Raw genomic sequence first — 21,837 nt, forward strand, 5'->3', positions numbered from 1 at the left:
AGGGCGTACGTGTGTGTGTGTGTGTGTGTTTATGTTTATGTGTGTGTGTGTCTGTGTGTGTGTGTGGAGGGTGGGTTAATAGGTTTAGTAAATACATTGGCCGTCTGTGATAATCTGAGGAGGCAAAGAGGCAACAGCCTGTCCTCAGAAACGTTATAACATATGACACAAATATTTCACTATTATGTTTCCCTGGGAGGAAAAGCTTAAATGTAAATTTGAGGGTAAAGGGATCTTGCACTGTCTTTCTCCCAAACTCTGATTAGTAGTGTGGTGGGGTGGGGAGCAGGCATTAGTCCAGCAGGGGGCAGCACACCACAAACAGTTTGGCCAAAACTTTGCATCAAAACCAAGCAGAAAAGGCTTGAGATTCTCAACAGATTAGGTTGACGGCATGCTATGGCGTGATGTATGTTAATAATTACAGAGCTGTCAAGCAGCGTTGACTGATCCAACCCCTGGCTTCTCCCTCCACCCCTCTCTAGTCATCCAATCACGCATTAAGAGCACAACAGCAACACCAAAGACGCATAAACCCAGTTTGTGATAAACAGCATGTTCATTATGAGACATGCCTTCCCCTTGCCTTTGATTGACAGCATGCCTATTGGGAACCACGGCTTTTAACAACCTTATTTTGGTGGAATACAGTAGAGGCATTAAGGATGCCATTCATACAGATGGATATTGTATGTAATGAGAGCAAATTTTCTTGTGGTCAGAAAGTGTCAGGAAAAAAACAAAAAAAGAAAAAAAAAGAAAAAAAAATTACCAAAAATTCTTGGCATTCTTCCTTCCTGCTCCATTTGCCAAAACGGCAGACCCAAGACATATATGTACTGTATTTAATGGATTTGAATGACTGGCCCTGTCCCAAAACCCTTCAGTGCTTCCTTTTCTTGTCACCTTGCTCTCTTCCCCATTGATCTTAATTGACTGGATCGGTGAACCAATGATAGACTCCTCATGAGGCTTTAATGGGATCCTTGTGCTGTATCGCTTCAGCACATTCTAATGGAATTTTAGTAACTCAGAAAAGGACACAGAGAAAGCATGGGAACAGGGCCCAGTAATTCAAATATATCAAATACCTTGGTCTCGTACACGAAGAAGTGCAAAGGAAAGCTCTTAAAGCACAATTAACCTTTGTAAAAGGATACAACATGGGCTCGTAGCCTAAAAGAAACAAACAGTATCTGGGGCAAACACAGCATTACCCTGACAGAAGGAATACTGCCTGTTCTGATGGCCTGTTTAAAGCTTACATACACACACAGAGCTTGCACCTGCTCAGCACAGCGGACAGAGACAGAGAGAAAAGGGCCTCTCTAATACATCTCTTTCTAGGTCAGCTGAAAGCAGAAATGTCTACAGAGCCAAGTATGGCAGGAGAAGACGTACTAAGAAGAATTTCTGTTTAGAAACAATATTTTTTGAATTGTCTCTCCTCTAAGTCTTATGGGATTTCAGCGAGGTCCACCAAAAAATAACATGATGTTGTAGAGACAAAATTAACTGTTTAGATCAATAAAGAAGTGCATCGTAAGCCCCTGTTAAACGAGGGACTTACTTGGAAATTGTTGAAAACTGTTCTAGACTGAAACATTTTCTCAAGCAAGGCAGATGTTATTTGTTTTTCTGCCCCTCCAAAAAAACGATTGCTGCCCCCCCCCCCACACACACACAAAGTTGAGCACCAAGTGCCAACTTCCAGACAACACTCACCCACCACATGTACACAAACAGGGCAGGATAATTGCCTTTTAATGATCTGACATTATGCAAATGTTTTTTTTGCCAAGGAGATTAATGTTGAGGGGAGGGTGAGGTTTTCGCCGCACTTGGCAGGTGGCTCTCTGCCCACCAGTCCAGAGGAGATATGGAGAACGGGCGACGAACCCAAAGGAATGCTGAATTCCAACGCTCAAATGGACCGGGTCAAAGGATGAATTCAATCAAGCGCTCAGCCTGAGGAAGCTTTGCGTAGGTGCGCGATTATGATTACTTCTTATCACACTTAATTGATTTTATGATCATAAATGTTTTTACGCTTCTGCCCGAATTCTTAAGGACGACTTTTCCACTTTCTTCAAAATGGAAAAAGCACAGCATTTGCAAAATATTTTACTTTCAAAAAATGTTTTCAGCTCTCTTTCAGTTCTTTGCTGATGCACACATTTGGATGTCCTGTTGACATCAGAAAGAACTGACAAAGGATCTAAATCTCACTGTAATAAAATCTTCAAAGACTGCAAACAGAGGAGTGAGACGTTCTGAAGAATGGTGCAGACACAGGTAAGAGTAAGGGTGAGTCTACACAACTTTGACTTTAAGTGCACTCTTGTAGTACGTTTGCCACTTCATCTCCATCCAAGAGTGACCACTTAAACACGGACTACATTAAGACTTCATTTCCCGAGTGACTGCCATTTAGAAAATGGCAGTCGAGAAATGGAACGGTGCCGACAAAGCCTTTGAACAAAGAGCTGGCCTCCTTGTGGACCCCGTTTGCTCAGGGCCCGTGAGCACGCCAAGGCACGTTCCTCGTTTCATCCGTTCCTCAGTCGGTCGCGCCTCCTCCGGGGACATTGCGGCTTCTCCACAAAAAGGTCAGGAGGTTCAGAGTCACAAAATTATCCAGAATGAACGAGTGCAGTTTTGATCTCTGCAACTCTGAAACTTGAGACTGGAGCCTATGAATTATTCTTGTGGACTCTCAAAGTCACAATGAAGTCAAAGGAACACAACAGTGATTTGGAGTGAATTTCATTGTGTGAGTGTCTCTCTCTGACAGGAAGTGCAGAGGAAGTTAGGAAATGTACGAAATGTCCAGGCTGGCAAAGTTCTAGGTTCTTGTCTTAACGTGTGATTACTCATGAACTTTCAAAGGACGGAGATGTCTGGTTTTTTTTAAAAGCCGAAAACAACCAGCAATCTCAAACTTCCAAAGACAGCCAAGCGATTTGTTATTTATTCAGCCCTGATAAAGCTGTAGATGTCTGACAAGAAGACAAATAGAATTTAAAACAGCAAATCTAATTCATTCATTCAGGAGGCTCTTTCAGTGCATGGGAGCAATGGCAAGCTTTATTGATCCAAGAGTAAGAAAATTCCCTTTTTTATTCTAATGGATGCATGATGTCATCTCTATCAAACTTAAACCCATACAACTCTTGAGCACTGGGCAAAAAAAGAAATACAATAGATATGTCTTGTGGAATAGTAACACTCTAATTACACAGAGCCAAAGAATTTGAATTAATAGATGATAACATGATGGTAATATTAAATATTTATCATTTAGAAATAATATCTTTATGAACACTTGTTTCCCAGTTTGTCTGTTACCAGTAAAATTGTTGCTGGGTTATCAATGCTTAAGTCCTGCTCATAGACGAAAACTGTTTTTTCAAATGGGAGACTTGGAAAAAATGTATCATTTGATCTGACATGTAATTCAGTGTTACCCCGTGTGTGAAGGAAAAAGCATTTCTCGAACGAAACCATGATTTTTTTACACGACTTTTACATGACTTTTGCACACGACATTTTGCACGAGCTGAAAATGTAAAAGAAAAAAAACGTGTGCTATAAATGCTGGTTTCATTACATTACTTTTCTACTTATTTCCAACCAGACACCTGAGAATTCTACTACTGGTCATATTCAAAGCAAGCTACACATATATAGCCTCCAGATTATTGTGGCTCTCACAGAAATGACCTTGAGTTGTGCCAAATTATTTTAAATGGAGAGCATGTTGTGTTGTGGCTATACTGATTCAATTCTCTTGACTGCATCCCATCCTCTGGCAGCGATTATTTTTCCTGTAAAATTCTCCCTTGATCCTTATCGTCTAGATGCCCTTTTTACAGAAGCACAGATCACAGACTCCATGCCTTTGTTCCCCTTGTTAAGCAGTTTCGATGCGATAGCGTCTCCCTCTGTCCTTTGCCTTCCTCCCTTTACCTCAGTGGCAAAAGCAACAAATTTAATTGAATTTCTGTGCTTTTAATGTCTGCATTAGTATAATCAAAGCGGGAGTGGGGGGGGGGAGTGGGGGGGGGGGAGTGGGGGTTGAGTAGTTTATCTTGACCTTGGGGGAATTAGCCGAGGCCACGTTCTTGAAGATGGCGGAGAAAAACACAAACAGCATCCATCTTACAGCCAGTTCCATCGAACCACGGGCCTGGCCCAGTCAGAGGTCTATGGTCACACAATGAATGAGATCCTGAGGTACTCACTGAATAAACCAACAACATTGCATCGATCTTAGAGCTTTTAAAATTTAAAGGACAAAACAAAATCTGTATTTACTGTATGATATATGATACGTTCTCCATATTGTACGTTGGACTGTAATTTATTACCCGTTCATATGAAAGGCATGTTTGTATTTGAATGAATGACATATGGTTACCTGCGATTTTAAAGTAAATCTGTATTTATATCATGTTTAATGATAGTAAGGGTTTGCAGTAAAGCTGATTTTAAAGGCACTAGACTAGTTAATCACTCATCTTTAATCTCAACAACCTTCTAAAAGAGCTCCACAACAGAAGAGGAGAAGACTAGAATTTCGAAAAGAACCAGGCATTTACGGCAGGGCCCCCGGAGCACAATTTGATTAAAAGTTTGTTTTTCTTTGCTCTCCTCACAAACGAAGAGGGCGCGTCGATGCGGCACGGACAGTTAATTGGACTTGGCAGGGCCATGAGTTCATTCGTCAGCATTGTGTGGGGATTGCCTGAGAAGAGCAGGACAATCAATGTCCCCCAGGGTGGCCCGTAATCACTGCAACACTCAAATGGAGTCCAGGGTTAAACATCGGAGATTGCAGGTGTGCGGGGAGAGAAGGTTCTGTGGCGGACTACTAATACACCCCCAATTTTTTTTCACCTCTCCCACTATCCTCACCCAAGGACAATGCAATGGGGGGGGGGGGGGGGGTGTCTAGGGCAGTTCTGGAGTACACCCCCCCCCCCCAAAAAAAGTAAGGGAAAGTCTAAAAAGAGTTGTGCACCCAGTTGTGTTGAACACTGTGTAAGACTAAGGCAAGACGAACATGGTTAGTAAATACAGAGAGTAGAGTCACGGACTGCAAGAGAAAAAAAAAACTATCCAAAACAGCAGTGGTCAGTTTCTCTTCATCAGAGGCCAAACCTCTAATACCATCAGCAATTCCAGTTCCGGATTCACCGAATTAGCACCTTTCCCCTTGTGATTATGGGCAAAGAGATCATCAAACGTAATGATCAATGAAATAAATTGAATCCTGTAGCGCTAAACTTCATAAACATGGAAATGGACCACGAAATCAAGTGTGACTCATAGACTGTGAAATGACCAGAGCAAAGGCCCCTCTGTTTCTGCATTAGCATTCATCCTGCACCTTATCACAGAGTTGGTATCATAGCATTTCAGCTCTTTCAGATGCTACAGCCCTTCTCTCTTAGGGACAACCAAGAGGGCCCTTTTTTTTAATGTCCTTATTAAATCAAGCCATCCAGAAGGCTCGAGCCGCCGAGGAGAACGTTCCGGAATCTCAGACTAATGACGACGACATCTAGGTGGCAAAGAAAAGCAGTACAAGAAAGAGGCCTGGGTAAAAAAAACCTGTCTAATCACCAGCACTGTCATCACCATCAACCGTCATTATTACAATCATCATCAATCCTAGAGTCTGTATGACTATCTCAGCGAAAAGGAAAAAAAAAAAATGCATGGCGATGAGACACTTAATGCTTAATGCAAACAGACTGAAATTCTACACCACACAGCTGCGTGGGGTTTGAAACTCTTCTATGGCATTAATGGGGGTAAAAACAGGGCTCATGAGCATTATTTGATATCTACTGTGTAGCAAAAACATTAGACGTGAGAATCTGTTTGCAGTTCTTATGGGTAGGGCAAGGTTATGAGCCTGCTGGAATAGATTGTGTGTGTATTTGTGTGTGTGTGTATGTGAGTGTGTGTGTGTGTGTGTCTGTGTGTATTTTGTATATTTATGAAGTGTGTTCACACATGAAGAAATGTTTGAGCAAAGTGGGTATATTTAATGATCCTCATTAAAAGAAATCTTTATTTTTTCTAATGTGTGTCTGATATATTAAAAACAAACACTAAGTACTGTCTAAGGGTTCATCCATACACTGGAAATCAGTTTTTAACTGGTGGAGTGTCTGTGTAATGAGTACTGGTCACATGATCCACCAGTCATTACACATGTCAGAATGCATTTAACCGAATCCTGTTAATTGCGTAAACCTTCACACAGACAATCAACACACACATACATACCATGCCACGCACACGCAAACGCACACACACACACACACGCACAAAAAAAACACAAATGCAGAAATGCACATGAGCACACAAAACCAAAAAAATACTGCTTCATTTTGGGAATATAAAACGCTTGTCCACCTCTATTACTCCTTTCACTGCGGTGTCCGACTTTTTCACTTTCATATTTCACACTTCTCTCGTTCTTGTGAACAGTGCAGATCTCAGCCCCAGTGTGAGGTCGGATGGAAAATGCACACAAGCCCCGATCCCCAATCCCCAGGGGCTCTGGCTCTCAGCGGTCACGGTAAAGCCCTGCAGTCAGTGTGTCAGCAGGCTCCAGAGGGGGAACATAGACTGGGTGACTAAAAACACCACTGTTCTGACCCGGAAAGGCCCGTCTACCTCCCAGAGAGTCCAGCTCCATAAAGCAGCATGTTCCCCGCTCACTCTCGCCACACATGTTACGCCTCTCACAGGCCGCTTTGATTTATCTGAGAGACTGAAACAGCCAGAATTGACCATCATATCCAGACGCTTTAACTTTAACCAAAGATCTGGTTGTGGAAAGCCATGTAGTAAAGATTTTTAAAACTGCTTCTCCTCTTCAATCATGTTCCTGTGGTTATTTAATGAGGTGTCCTACTGATTAAGGCTTGTTTTGATTGCGCGTTCTCACATTATAAATGATTTTATGTATGCAGATATAACAAAGTGTCAGTTTGTTTGGACTGCACAATTATAATGAGCAATAAGGCACCAGGACTAACTGTTTCTCTTTTCTTTAACAGAACACTATATGAATCATAGGCGTGTGTTTAAGATGTATGTGTGCCTGCATACACATACACATAAACGCAAACACACACACACACACACACACACACACACACACACACACACACACACAGCAACAACAAATATATGCACACACCTTTTTTCTCACACCTACACATATATACAAAAACAAGCGCACGCAGACAAACGCCCAAAACCCAAGGCCCCTCTGAGGGATGGCTGAGGCATCCTCCTGCTAGGCTGTCTGTGCGAGCTGAATAGCAGATTTAAGGAGACAGAGAGAAAAAGGAGGTAAGGATGAGAGAAAAGGGAGTGAGAGAATGATTTATTTAGCTGCTTTTGAAAAGCATTTGACAAGATGAAGAAGTCCTCCACTTGTTATTTGGTTATCTGTTTTTATGTTCTTTCCCCTTCTCTCTCTCTCTCTCTCTCTCTCTCTCTCTCTCATTTCACCACTTTGTCCAACTTTTCACCAATCTTTCACTCTCTCAAACCTAGTCTCAACCTGGCACTTTGACAACACTGCGTGGCGTAGGTCTTCAGTGACACCATCTGTTTGAGACGCTTTTGCTGATGAATGAGGTGTTCAGGAGCAGGTGAGTTGCCCCCCCACACCACCCCACACCCCCAGGTCTACTCCCCCCTCCCAATCTCCTCCAGCCTACTCAGCTCCTCTCCAGCCTCCATCCAAACTAATGAAGGCTATCAGCACTAAAAATTTTCCCTGGACGCTTTCTCGTCAAGATCATTATTTTACAGATTACATCTGGATGAGGGATTCACGGACTCAATCATTCACGGAGAAACAACACAGGTCTGACCATTTGGTTAATGAAGATCTCAACATGAGAAGCAGACAAGCAGGCTCTAGCCTCATTTGGCAAAAACACTGAATTGTAGTATTTTCTTCACTTCTTATCATCCGCTAGACTTTTTAAACTTTTTTCGTTTCGGATGTAATCACGAAGAATGTTTTCATTAGTGACTTTGAGAAAAAAAAAAAAAGAAGCAAAATTTCAACCTTTGGCAGAGTCTCTGTCTTCTGTTGATTGGTTTCTGTACAAGAAAATTGAAATTATTAGTGAGTGACAATGGAAAACCCCACTGCATTACTGATGTGCTTTGCATTTGTACAAAGTACAGGGACTTTATTTTGCCAATGAAGACTGAAAAAGTATGTTTGTCAAGGGTGTACGGTGATGCTGGAAATGAACTGATATGAAGCTTTGTTACGTTTACAACATTTTGATCTCTAAGGGTATTGAATTTCTCTGGTGTTGTTTGGTGGTTGAGAAATTAGTTTTACTCTGCTACGTATAATTGTGTACGTGTTTTACCCTCTTCATATGACACCATTTTTATCACCCTCGTCTTATTGGAAAATGATTAGGGTTATAACTAACAAAGCTTTGGCTTTAAGCAAACAGCCTAAATTGTAATTTAAAGTATTATCATCTGACATCCTTAACGCAATTATTACAATATGAAAATACATGATGGCCTTTTGGTAGAATTGATATATACTATTCAGACGTTGTCAAATAAGCCAGAAGGTTTAAGTAGTGTAAGTGGAGGCAAAAAAACCCTATAATTGTTATTTGTTGTTTTGTACAAAACAAGCAGAATGTGTTGTCCACTGGCATACTCTTTTATGTCATTCAACATCTAAAATGGAACAAGAACATTCTAATCTTACAGCCTTGGAAACTTTCTTCTGAGAACTCAAACAACTCAGAATTCTCTTTAGTCTCACAGTCAAATGCTAATTCTGTAGCTTTGAACAAATTATCAAATAGAATCAAAAACTGTTGCCAAAGCAGCGTTGAAAAAAAAAAATCTCTAAAAAGGGGAAGCCAAACTAGATCTTGTCTTGAGTGTGAGCCGAACAGAGGCATAATGAGTCGAGCGGCCAGTCCAGGTCAACACTGGATGAAGAACGTTTTTTTGGTAGCTATCACCTTGGATGACTGCTAGCACCCAAGGCTTTCCACCAGGTCAGAGATCACATCTAGTCTCCTTGGGTTTCTCATCCTACAGATTCAAGAGCTCCAGTGCCTTCAGGCAATGGCAGATGTACTCTCCCAGCGGGAGAAAGAAAGCAAGAACGCTCCCCTCACCAAGTCGCCATCTCCCGCTGACACTTTATCACTTTCTTTCTGTCTTTCGCTGTTTTGTTTTTTTTCCACTCCTTCATCTTGCCTCTCTGTTTTCAGACCTGACCCACATAAGAAGCTCCTGGTGGGTGATGCTCCAAAAAAATGCCTGCCGCTCCCCTTTGATCCAGCTCCAGACCATCATCCGACAAGCTGTCGCTTCAGCTTTTCAGAGTGGTGCTCTCCCCAAAGCAGCTCTGCCATTCACAGCCTGATCAGCATCTCCATTTACGACCATACACCCGCTCCATTCAGCAATACACACAATGCACCTAACCAGGGGGACCAGACACCACTCAAAAACCTGACCAATACCTCAACTCACAAAAAACAATAGGTTTTATGAAACAGAATCCAGATAGTGTTGGGCTGCCAATGGCCATTTGTTTCTGCTGGGAAACAGGGTCCAAAATACAATGACAAGACCAACTTAACCTCCACATACACTCAGCAGACCACTAAATAACCCCATTAACCCACTCCACATGAGGCAGAAAGCAATATTTACAATGACAGAGAGAGAGAGAAAAGAATAACCCACAATGCACCATTTATACATGAAGCAGAAAAAGGGGGCAGATTTAATTTAAAAATTGGCACCCATTTCTCATTTCTACAGATGAAAGCTCATAAATGAAAAAAAAAACCTGGCACTGCGCCCAGTATGGAAATAGAAAAAAAGTTATGAATAACGTTTCTGTCTCAATCATCAGGTTGGTTTTAATAAGAGGGATTAGCGATGCGCCACACCTGAGGGCTGCCCCGAACACACACACATGCTGGGGGGCACCCTAAGAATGGACAGTCGCAGTGGGGCAGACACAACACGGCTAGAAGTCCCATTCCAGGACAGCACAGGCACAGTGAAAAGCCAGGGAGTAAAAGGCATGGGAAAAGCATTTAGAGTGGTCGTTAGCTTCCATAGCATTTCTTTAGAAACTATGCCTACTGCCACGAGGCAAGGTTGATTTACACACGTCGGCTAATCATGGAATGGCTCTTCCGTTAATGAAAACGCCCATAGATCCAAACGACACAGAGGTTTCTGTGTCTTTCCTTTCCATTACTCACAGGTAAATAGGTCTAGTCAAGTCTGTAAGCGATCCAAAACAAAGCCATTCAGATGTGAAACTGACAGGTTTAAGAAACTGGGTCAAAAACAAATCAGAAAACAAATCACCGTCAGTGTTGTTTTGTGCAAGGGAAAGTGCTATAGATCATCTGATTCTGCATGCCAGGGAAAACAAAGAGTGTGTGTGTGTGTGTGTGTCTGTGTGTCTGTGTGTGTGTGTGTGTGTGTGTGTGTGTTTGTGTACGCGTGTATGAGTGTGTGTGTATGTGTGTGTGTGTGTGTGTGTTTGTGTACGCGTGTATGAGTGTGTGTATGTGTGTGTGTGTGTGTCTCTCAGCGCATTTGTTTTTGTATTGTGTAAACTTGATAATAGACATTTGTATGCATTGACTATGACCAGACAGGGTCATGAGGTTCAGTGCCCGGGCTGCGACCTGGAGGAAGGACACTTTGCTTTTCCTCATGTGCCTTTCGCCCATAAATATTAAACACAGTCAATACTCGACCCATCTCTCTCTCTCTCTCTCTCTCTCTCTCTCTCTCTCTCTCTCTCTCTCTCTCTCTCTCTCCCCCTGTGCAGTCTCTATATCTTCGGTGTTTAGCTGACTGGAGAACCAATACTCTGGGCCTCCCCAGAAGCTCCCCCATTTCCAGACATTCACTCCAGGATATGGAGAGTGGTTGTTTGTTTGTTTCAGCGGCACATTGATTTTCCCCACTGGCCTTGTCACAGGTACCAGTCTAATCGCAATAAACACCACTAAACAGAGCTCTAGAGACATTGGTTGTGCGTGCGGGGACCAGTGGGGGGTACAGGAGGTCTTTTTCTAACTTTCCCTGACATGGACACCAACCGTCAGGTCCTCGTTGCCCTCCAACAGCCCAAAACCACACTAGTAAGGAGCCCCCAAACACCAAGGAAGGAGACAGACACAAGACGAAATAAAATAAAAACAGAATCCTACCTGTTGGTTTTATGAATATACAAATGTTTTTCTTTTTTTGCATCCTGTGATGTTGTTAATGAGCTGAATGCATTTTATGGTTTGTTTTTTCTGGATGAGTTTTCTAACAGGTGGCTGTAATGATTGAACAACATCGCAGGGTGAGTAACAGCCAGGACCCAAACATGTAAAACGCTTAATGTGCTGTTTACCAATTAATGGAGACTCACAGCAGGGTAAATGAGCACTGGGGACTGGGACAAGAATAGCACTGAGTCAGACCGTCTTAATGAACTTCAGTGAGCTCTCACACTTAATGAGAGAGAGAGAGAGAAAGAGAGAGAAAGGACTCACCACTGGAACAGTCTAGACCTCCCCAGCCTGGCTCACACTGACATGTATCAGGAGACACACAGCGGCCATGAGCACATTCCTCTGTACACAGCGCTATGAGAGAGAGAGAAAGAGAGAGAGAGTGACAGAGAGAGAGTGACAGAGAGAGAGAGCGAGAGAGAGAGAGAGAGAAGGAGAGTGATGAGATAATTATGCACATCACTATCATTTTCATTTAACAATACACACAATTAGAGAACATTAAAAATATTAAATGTCACAAGCTGAGAGAAGGATACACATAGATAGATAGATAGATAGATAGATAGATAGATAGATAGATAGATAGATAGATAGATAGATAGATAGATAGATAGATAGACAGATAGACAGACAGACAGACAGACAGACAGACAGACAGAGAGAAGCCACAAAAGAGAAAAACAAATCTGGAGTCTGATTCACAAGAGCACGCATACAAAATACACCATGTCAGAGTAAACCAATAAACTTATTCAGCATCCAACACATGCCCTATAGTTGATATGAAAGATTATGGCTTGACTGGACATCTGCAGTACCCAACTTGTCATCTGTGTGTCTCGTGTTACATGGAGAGCGAAGTCTTTACCGTAGCACGTCTATTAAACACGCCTCTGGGCCAATGCACTAAGCTCTAAAACGATTGGCTACCAGATTGAGTCCTCAGTCAACATCTCAGTTTATCACACGGGTCGAGATCCTGTGAAAAACGAGCGGACGTCAGCAGACAGAGCCTCGGAGAAACGAGCCGTAAATCCTGGCAAATTTGACCAAACTGCACTCTGCCATTGTGGGGCTTTAATGCGGCGTGGCTGGGCCTCCACTGTGTTTACTAAGTGTGCAGTTTTCTTGATCATCCCTATTGAGCAACACGGCATCTGATTGATTGGGAATAACATTAGTATTCCTGACCAACTGTGCTGTTCGGTGAGAGATTTTGATTCCAGATGGTAATAAAGTGACCTACACACAGTTTGGTTTTTTTTTTTTTCATTTTTTGGCCACAGTGCCAATTTTTTTTCTCTTGGAATAACATAAAAATTTTGCTGGACACTGGATAAAATGTATAACTATGTATATATAAAAAACCCCACAAGATATTTAGCATGAATATTGCTGAGGCAGACAAGGTCACCTGGCCAGCGGGACTGGAGTAGACAAGCTCTTATCTAAGGCAGGAAGCAGTCAGCCCCCAGGCACCTGGAACAATCCCTTCTGATTGAAATCAGCGGTGACTCTCTAAAAGTCTAGGAGGAGGGGGAGCTGCACTTTAAGGAGCTTTCAGCGCGACAGGACCAGGATAAAAAAAAAATATATATATATATCACAAACACTGTTCCTTGTCTTTATCTTTGACTTTGAAAGTGTGTTAGTGCAGTTGTTGTTTCACTCAAAGTACAAATCACAACTTCAGTAGTATTTTTTTGATGGAACATACTTGAGAAATCATTAAATAAGTCCACAAAAGCGATTCTGATGATGGTAAATTACTTTGTCTGTTTGAGGTTGACGAACTGGTGTCACGTGTGTGTGTGTGTGTGTGTGTGTGTGTGTGTGTGACATATATATATATATATATATATATATGTAATATAAATGTATATATCAGGTGCTATTATATGTGTGTGTGTATGTGTGTGTGTGTGTGTGTGTGTGTGTGTGTGTGTGTGTGTGTGTGTTTGTGTGTGGGACACAGACCAAATGCTATCTTTGAGCCACAATTAGATATAATCATCATGCTTGCTTTGGGGAGTCATAAATAAACAGTGTGATAAATAGCACCAGTACACGGTCACTCCTATTTATCATGGGGCATCGTTTCTCATTGCTGCTCATCCTCCTTTCACACCGTGCTCCACACCCCGTAACAGTCACTCAGCAAGTACCTGTGTTTTAAGTACAGTCACGTTCATAAGAGGCGAAAGCATAACACAGATCTTAAATGCCAACTCCTGGAGAGCAGGTCAGGACATTTCCAAACATTTCCAAATACAAAAACAATGACTTTCACTTATATAATATAAGATAATCTTCCTTTTCAACAAGCTTTTCATTGATACATAGGCTATAGAAAGTTTCAGTGTGACAGCAGACAATGCGGAGCATAACTGAGAGGGATTAGGGAATTCTGTAAATGACATACTGGAAACAGTGTCTATTAATCTACAACCTCCTGTGTTCAGCAGAAAGCCGGTCTGAAAATATTCTAAGTCCGAAGGATAATCCGACAGGACAATGTGATGATTCTAATGTGTCGCTAACTGTAATGGTGCAGCTCAGGACTCCCCCTGCTCAACCACGATTTCAAAAAAACAAGAAAGAAAAAAATCAAAAAACACGGAACACAAACAAGACTGAGAAAATGAGTCAAACATGTACCCACTTACACAAAAATAACTTTTATGTGAAAGACACCTGAAAACCTTGTTTCAAATGTACATTAGTGTGTGTGTTTATACTTGAGTGTGTGAGAGAGAGGTGGCAGGAGAGAGAGAGAGAGAGAGAGAGAGAGAGAGAATAGTTGGCAATCTTTCCAACTGGCTTCAGCAGGCAGTGTAAGCAGCAGGTTCTGGGCTTATTCCCGGCCATGTTATGGATTATTACTCAATCAGGCTTCGATTGGCCTACAGTAGCAGGCGCGACTAACGGCGGGGGGGACAGGGAGAGCAGAGAATCCCAAACACCCAACGGACAGGGCTAATCTCACAGAAATGCCTAGCCACAGTCTCCCAGCAAATAATTCAAGTTCGGATTTTCTCCCCGCATTGGGAACCTAAGGTATTGAGCCGTGCTGTTCTCTTTCCTATTGAAAAAATCCTTTAGCAGTTTGTGCTGACGTGGATGTCAAATTGACTGCTTTAAATCAATGAACCTATGTGGAGTTCTCAAAGATGAGGAAAGGGGGAAAAAAAATCCAATGACGCCATGATGAGATGATTTATTTTTTTGTTACAATCAGCGATTTTCGGGTAAGCTGGACGAGGGAGAGGCTAAACGCATCCCATCGTTTGAACTAACCGAGGCTTGGGCAGAAGAATGAAAGTCTACCATCACCAGAAATTCGGCCTGTTTTTTGGGGGGTTAAATCATACTTAAGCTAAATAGGGCTCGGATTTTAATTAAAACTCACTAAATCTTCTCTCTGGAGAAGAGAGCGCATAGATTCAGATAGAAAATTGAGCCTTTCATCTTGATAAGACGCTAATCTGACTCATTGTTCTGCGGCATTATCAGACCATGTAACAATAGAGTTAATTGATGATTGTCAGGCAGTGCTAATAGACGAAATCGCTTCCACTGAACAGAAGAGTAAAACAGTCAGTGTGTCCCTGTCTCCCAAATCACATCCTTTCCTCTGATGAGTACAGAGAGTACAGAGAAAAGAAAACCTTTCCCCATGTGCTCCAAACACAGAACAACTCAAAAGACTGTATTTAGGGCACCTTAATATTAGTGTTACATACATCACTAATGTTCAACAGCTAAAAAAAACAGACACAAAAGAGGCACCTATACTACATAACAAACACATAGCACAAAACATTTGTAGATAATGCGGTGGAAATACCCGGTTTTTGCTGTTTGTTGTCTAATGGTGGCGAGGGCGTTGAGCCCTTAATGAATCTGAGTGTGGGCATTGAAGGTCAACCTGAAGCTCATTCAGTCACGGTTGAGAATCTCATAAGCAGTGTGTGTTTAGAAACAACTGATGAAATTCCATTAAGAAAAATCTCTTTTACTGAGCACTGCACCATACCAAGGACGTAACAACATTGGTGTTGGTATGTGTTCAGTATTCTGGATGGTATAAAATACAGGTTGTTTTGTCTGTTCTTTGTTTCAAGCAACAAATGAGCGCTGACTCTTGCTTTCTCTCTCTCTATCACATTTGCAATAAACTCCGTCAAACTGAGTTTCTGGTTCTGGTTGATTTCTTTCAGCACTCAACACTGGATCCAGGTGCTTCAACTACACCTTTCTCAATATGAAATATTACGCCTGTTTCTATTCATCATCGATGGCTTGTGTTTGAAGCTGCACAGGGGCAGAAAAAGGGGGTTGAAAATGAGGAACATTTTCAAAAGCAGACAGATCTCATCTTCTCATCTCATCAATAACAAAAATCAAATCCAAAATCTGTTTTACACACTTCAAACGTTTATTTAAATATCTCAGGGTAATTCTCCCTCTTAAATGGGGCGCACGTACTCCGCCACATGAAAAGTGCAACAGTAATCAATGGAGACTGGGAGACTCAGCTCAGCACATTACAGGCAGGATATGTTAGTTAGCTGGCTAACACCCATCTGATTTTCATGAACTAACACTACAAAGCAGGTTCACATTTCTGTGAAATCATGTTATTCACAAGTGTGGTCGAAACACACACACAACACACACAAAAACACATATGTACACACACACACACACACACACACACACACAAACAAATCAAACCTTGCTAGTTTCTGGGGTCCCTACACTGACTTCATCCATTGCAACAAAAATGAAGAATAACAACTTAAGCTTTACTCTGACCCTAACCCCAATCCTAAGCAAAAAACACTGTCTCACTCGTAGTTTAATCAATAAAAATATGTCTGTCCAAAAAAAGCACCAATGATGTTTCTTTTTTACCAGTGGAGACTATGATTTTAACCCCAGTTTGTCAAGGCTTCCTTAGTACAATAGTGTGCTTTTGGTAAAATGACCTCCTAAATGAGCAAAAAACAAGTACACCCACACATACACACACACAGCAAGAAACACGCAAACATATCCACAGAAGAGAGGGAGTGCAGCAAGAGAAAGACAGACAGACAGAGTGAGCGAGTGAGAGAGAGAGAGAGAGAGAGAGAGGGAGAGAGAGAGAGAGAGTAAAAGATTGATTGTTGGGACAGGAGGTCTCCTGGGTGAGGGGGTTTACATTTTATCTCAAACAAAAGGCCCGGGTTTCTCCCACTGAGGTAAAAAAAAAAACTGCTCACTTACAAAGGGATAAAAAGTGAACAGAAGGACATGAATTTTCAAGGTGGGAAAAGAAGCAAAGATCAACATATAGGTAATGAAAATGTCCCTAATTCCTCCTCTTGTCCCAGTGAGCAGAACATGGCTGGAGGTACAAATCCCTTAATCCTGCCGGGCAAAGATCTGGGATTAGCAGGAGAGCCGTGCAAAGACAGCAGAAAGAAAGACAGGAGACCTCCCTCCTTCCCTGACCCATCTCCACACCTATTTTTTTATATCCCTCTTCTCTCTACTTTCTTTTCATCGGACACAAAACAAACTGTGCTGTTTTACAATTTGGAATTAGCAACAGTATCATGACTGCAGTAAGAAGAGTTCATGAGGCATTGTGAGATTTTAATGAGTGATTGTGTTTACTTATAAGGTTTTATCATCAATTTGTAGTGACCACAGGATTAGTCACACAGAGTCAGCTGAAATACACAAATCACTTCATAAAGGACCATGTATACTGTATTATTGTATTAAAACGTCTCAGATAAAATATGTTACATGCTCGTAAAGACTTATCCTGCTTAACAGAGTGCTAAAGAAGTCAAAACAGGCTTGTTATGTCATGTGAAGTCATAAAAAAGCAGCGACGAAAGCTTGGGGCCCAAAAACCTGTTCATTTGGTTTGTTGCCCAACTGGAGCCCTAGTTTTAGAGCACTAAAGAATCAGTTGGGTAATAAATTGAACATGTTTAGAGGGAACATCAGGGTGAACTGCTTTATGCGTTTGCCCTTGCTCCTCAGACACAGCTCGTCTCCCTCACTGCTGACACGAATCTCTGGCTGCTATTGTTTTGGTAACTAAAATAGTATTGATCAGTATCATCCCCTTAACGTCTCTGCTCCGCTCCCTCAAAGACTCATGGACAACGTCAAAAACCGATCCCAATCCCAGCTGCTGTAATCCCACGCCCAGCTGTGCCCCGGGGCTACAGACGCACACTAGACTTTCATTCCAGACGATCAGAACAAAAAGGAAAAAAAAAGGACACGCACACACACACTCACACAGACACACACACACACAAGATCATTTTATCTAGAACAGACAGCAGGTTTTTCTTCTCTTGACTGAACCTCGCATGCATAATTCACTGCCAGGGGTTATCACAGGGAACCCATTTCTTTTCAAATGTTATGATATTTGGAAGTCAATTCATGTATCAGGAGAAAGATGGCATATTGTTCTGCTGTGCTGTAAAGCTATTGTTCTCAGCAAAAAATACAGAAATTATGGAATGCTTTCAAAGTTGAGTTTGGTCTTGGCGTAAACAGTCGTGAACCTGCCATCACCACCCTTTGTTCCACCACAACGCGTGAAATTCACTTTGATGTAGTGAAAATGAACGGAAAAAATCAACAAGAATTAATGTTCCCATATATAATCATACTGCACGTTTATGATCAGCATATTGGTCAGACACCGCAACCATGGCTGATTGTCTTTTTTTCCCCCCCTCGTTATTGGGCCACAAAGTAGTTTTACAGCAGCTGTGAACTTCTGGAAGTCTGTAACCAGGTCCCATGCAGGCTGTTAATTTCCCTCATTGTTACAGTAGTTCGATTACAGCGCACTTGCAGAAAACAACAGACAGGGAGGTTATTAGCTTTAAGGATCTGTGCTCTGGCCAAAATGAAAGGGTGGAATATTTTCACATCAAAACACCTTGCAGTGATTTTGAACCACACAAATACTACATTATATTACTATCCACTATAATAAAAATGCATACACACACACACACACACACACACACACTCTCTCATCCACATAAGAGGGCATATGATAGCATGTTAGTGAAATTGACCATAGTAACAGTGAGTGTTTCGTCAGGCGTTTTAGAGAGTGCATGACAACACAATCATTTTAGGTTTATCCATGGAGCTGAAAATCATCGTTGAATATTAAAAGAGATATGTATCAGATATTCAAGACTATCTCCTGGTTAATAATGTTGAGTCGCTGTGGAGGCATCAAATCCTATTATGCATTATGCTACGTGTGTTGATTCTTATCCTTCCCTGGAGCTTTAGCGAAACAGTCATTTACTTCATCACCTTGACAGAATGCTGAAGAGTCCTTTCCCTGTCATATTTCACAATGATGTCAAACAACACAAGCTCAACTGTACCTTCAAAAAACCAAAATGATGGATAGAACTTTCTCATTAATGATAACAGCAAATAACTGAGAAACGATCTTGTCACATACAGAAAACTGTTGGGCTGTGTTCCAGACAGGTAGAGTCTGAAGTGATTGTAATTATAAAACACAATTGATTTTCTTTTGTTTGTTTGTTTCAGTATACAATCATGACCAGTGCATAAAGAAAGTGTCTCTAAAACTTAGCTTTATAACACAGTCTCCTTTAAATCATTATCATTCTATTTCTCAGAGGAAGACAAGGTAGTGCTTTCTTAGTGTATTAGCATATCAACTGTTACATTCAAAGAAAGAAATAAATGGAGTTGGTTTTTACTACAGATGTTGTAATATGAATTTTTAAGACTTGAAAAAAAGTTAAATGAATTACAATGAAAGAACAACTGTGCAGGTGATCTGTGCTTAAAGATAGCAGCAGGCTTGAAGAATGTTTTCAAATTGAATATGCAGGACAGTTGAAGGCACAAGAAGAAGAAGAGCTTTTATTAAACTCATAAAAGAGAAACCGTGGCATGTTGATTTAACAGAGAAATGATTAAGTCAAGAAGAGAAGACACTCACGGACACACAAGTCTCCGCTCTCAAAGTAACCCGGGCAGCACTGGGACCGACGGCGGTACATGGTCCTAACGCCCCGCCGATAAGCAGTCTTATAGCTAATTCTGTGGAAATGGAAACACAAATACACACACACACACACACAGAGAAAAATCAGTAAGGAGGTCAAACCCACTGTGACTTCCTCTAACTGTGGACAGAGCGGCTTACACCTGTCCGTCATTAACCTGTCTGCTCAGACCTGCTCCACTCTGCAAACCCCCTGGAAACAGTTACTTGTTCCTAAACTGGATGGGATGGGTTGTAAAACAAAACAAACTCAAAAGAGTGAATATAGAAAAGTTTTCTGAATGTTACGAAGGACATTTAGGTCTCGTAGCAGTATTTCAGGGCAATGACTCAACGTCATGCTGAGCTTTTAGCTGAGGCGTTGAGATGATAAAGACTTTAATGCGGCAATTAAAACTGATGGCAGTCAAAAGGGCTTTTTCTACCTCGGCTCTGACCGCCTCTCCAGCGGCATCGTGAGACGCATTAACATAGACCAATAAAAACACTGGCACACGCAACCCTGCACGCTTCACTTCCGGCAGAGGAACCTGGCACGTGGGGCGGGGCTGCCGGTTGCCACGGTGATGGGCGGCCGTACAGTGAGGTGAGGTCAAAGGTTAGGAGGTGCTCACCTGTGTCTCGTGCACTTGAACCAGTTGAGGATGTCTGTGCATCTGGTATAATAAATCTGATCGAAGGCATGAGCGTAGGATTCCTGAACAGTCACGGCGTAGCTTTGAGAGAGAGAGAGAGAGAGAAAGAGAGAGAGAGAGAGAAAATGAATGAGACATTTTAGAGGCAGTAATGAATGAGATGTTTTAGGTGCACTTGAACTGATATGACCTGATATATTTTGTGTTAAATTATGTTAAAATTGAGAGAAAATAATAGCAGTTTCAGACTCATCTAAAACTGAATTATAGCTGAAAGAATCTGCTTCTGTTTGATGGGTGGTAAGCACACATTGTCCTATTAATGCTCAGGCATAATTAAATTGTATGATTTAAATGATTCATAGATCTATAAAGATTTCATTGTTAATCTTCAGTAATGCCTCAATCTTAAATTAACTCACCCAACGACTCTCAAGTGTTCATTAACAGACAAGCATTACATTTGCTTTACATTACAAAAGCCGGCGAAAACTGAAAACGGGCAAACGTGTGAGAAATGCTGTCTCATCAGAGCATAAACTAATATCCACTCAAAGTCTGCCCTGCTCTCATTGTCTATTATCATACAACCATTTCTGACAAAGTCAGACAAGTTTTTTTTCTTTCACGGATAAAGATCCAGCCAACAAAGTGACACTGAACATCCAAAAATATCCCTGCAGACGTAAAGCACTGCCTAAACCCATATATCTGTGTAGCTTTTTCTCCTCCCTGTCTGCAGAGGCAATTACTCCTGATTATTTTTCATAACTGACATCATCCAGCAGAACTAATAATTATTCAGGCAATATGGCTGTCGAGACTGATTGGGGATGAAAGTGCGCTGATCAATCTGTCGTCTGTTTCATTTTTAGCAGCCTATCATCCTCTTCTTATCCCTGACTACTTTCCTCTTCTCTTTCCCCGCTCTCCTTCCACCGTCCGGGGACAGTTAAACGCACGGGGAAACAAAATGAGTTGGCTCTTACTGCTGTGAATAATGCTAGTCCACTCTGTCCTGTGAGGTTGGAACACCATATGTTCCATGCACTGGTTAAACGGGAGGTTAAGTTGAGTTTTGACTGCTCACCTCTCCCAGTGACTGCAGACGTTGGGGTCATCCGGGTTGAGGCTCCCCGCTCTGATAACGAGCCCCAGAAGAGTCAGCACAGGCAGGGCTAATGGGTGCACCAACACAGGCCCCATGTCCTGGCCAAGGGAAAAAGAGAGGCAGAGGAAAGCGGGGGGGGGGGGTTGTGGTAAGAGGTAAGCAGTGTGATAGGTAGCAAACAGAGAATGTGTCTTTGTTCATCTGCTAAACAATAGGCCAGAAATAATAACTTGAATCACAGGCATGTTATTTAAACTTTGTTTTTTATAATCACAGTACTAAAATGTGAACGTGTGTGTATGAAGAATGTGAACGTGTGTGTGTGTGTGTGTGTGTGTGCGCGTGTATGAGTGCGAGAGAGAGAGAGATGGAAAGAGAGAAGCAGCGTGTGCAGGAAGCATGTTGGAAATGACAGTGACAGAAGGGTGCAGCGGACCACCCAGGACACCAATCTGTTTAAATTGTCTGAATATTTCACCGGATGCATGACAGCTAAGGGTGACACGCGCGTGATAAACATCCATGACAGTGACAGATGTAAGTCATGTTTAAATTCACCTCTACAAATTGCCACTACAAAAGGGTGAGCGTGAGTGACAGGCAGACGGCATACTCCCTCTGTATGGCAGCACTGAACTACATTACGGCCTT

General features: G+C 41.9%; 1 protein-coding gene across 1 annotated transcript in view; it reads right to left on the reverse strand.

The window, feature by feature from the left end:
* The window catches only part of megf11 (multiple EGF-like-domains 11), a 60,916-nt gene extending 39,635 nt beyond the window's left edge, over nt 1-21,281 (reverse strand). The window contains exons 1-4 of the mRNA XM_030765761.1: nt 21,166-21,281; nt 20,055-20,156; nt 19,375-19,475; nt 11,610-11,702 (exon numbers count right to left, since the gene is read on the reverse strand). Of these exons, the coding sequence (XP_030621621.1) occupies nt 11,610-11,702; nt 19,375-19,475; nt 20,055-20,156; nt 21,166-21,281 (412 nt within the window). The remainder of the gene's footprint in view (nt 1-11,609; nt 11,703-19,374; nt 19,476-20,054; nt 20,157-21,165) is intronic.
* Nucleotides 21,282-21,837: the final 556 nt, after the last annotated feature.

Source organism: Chanos chanos, chromosome 2 (assembly GCF_902362185.1).
Source record: "Chanos chanos chromosome 2, fChaCha1.1, whole genome shotgun sequence".
Lineage (NCBI taxonomy): Eukaryota > Metazoa > Chordata > Actinopteri > Gonorynchiformes > Chanidae > Chanos > Chanos chanos.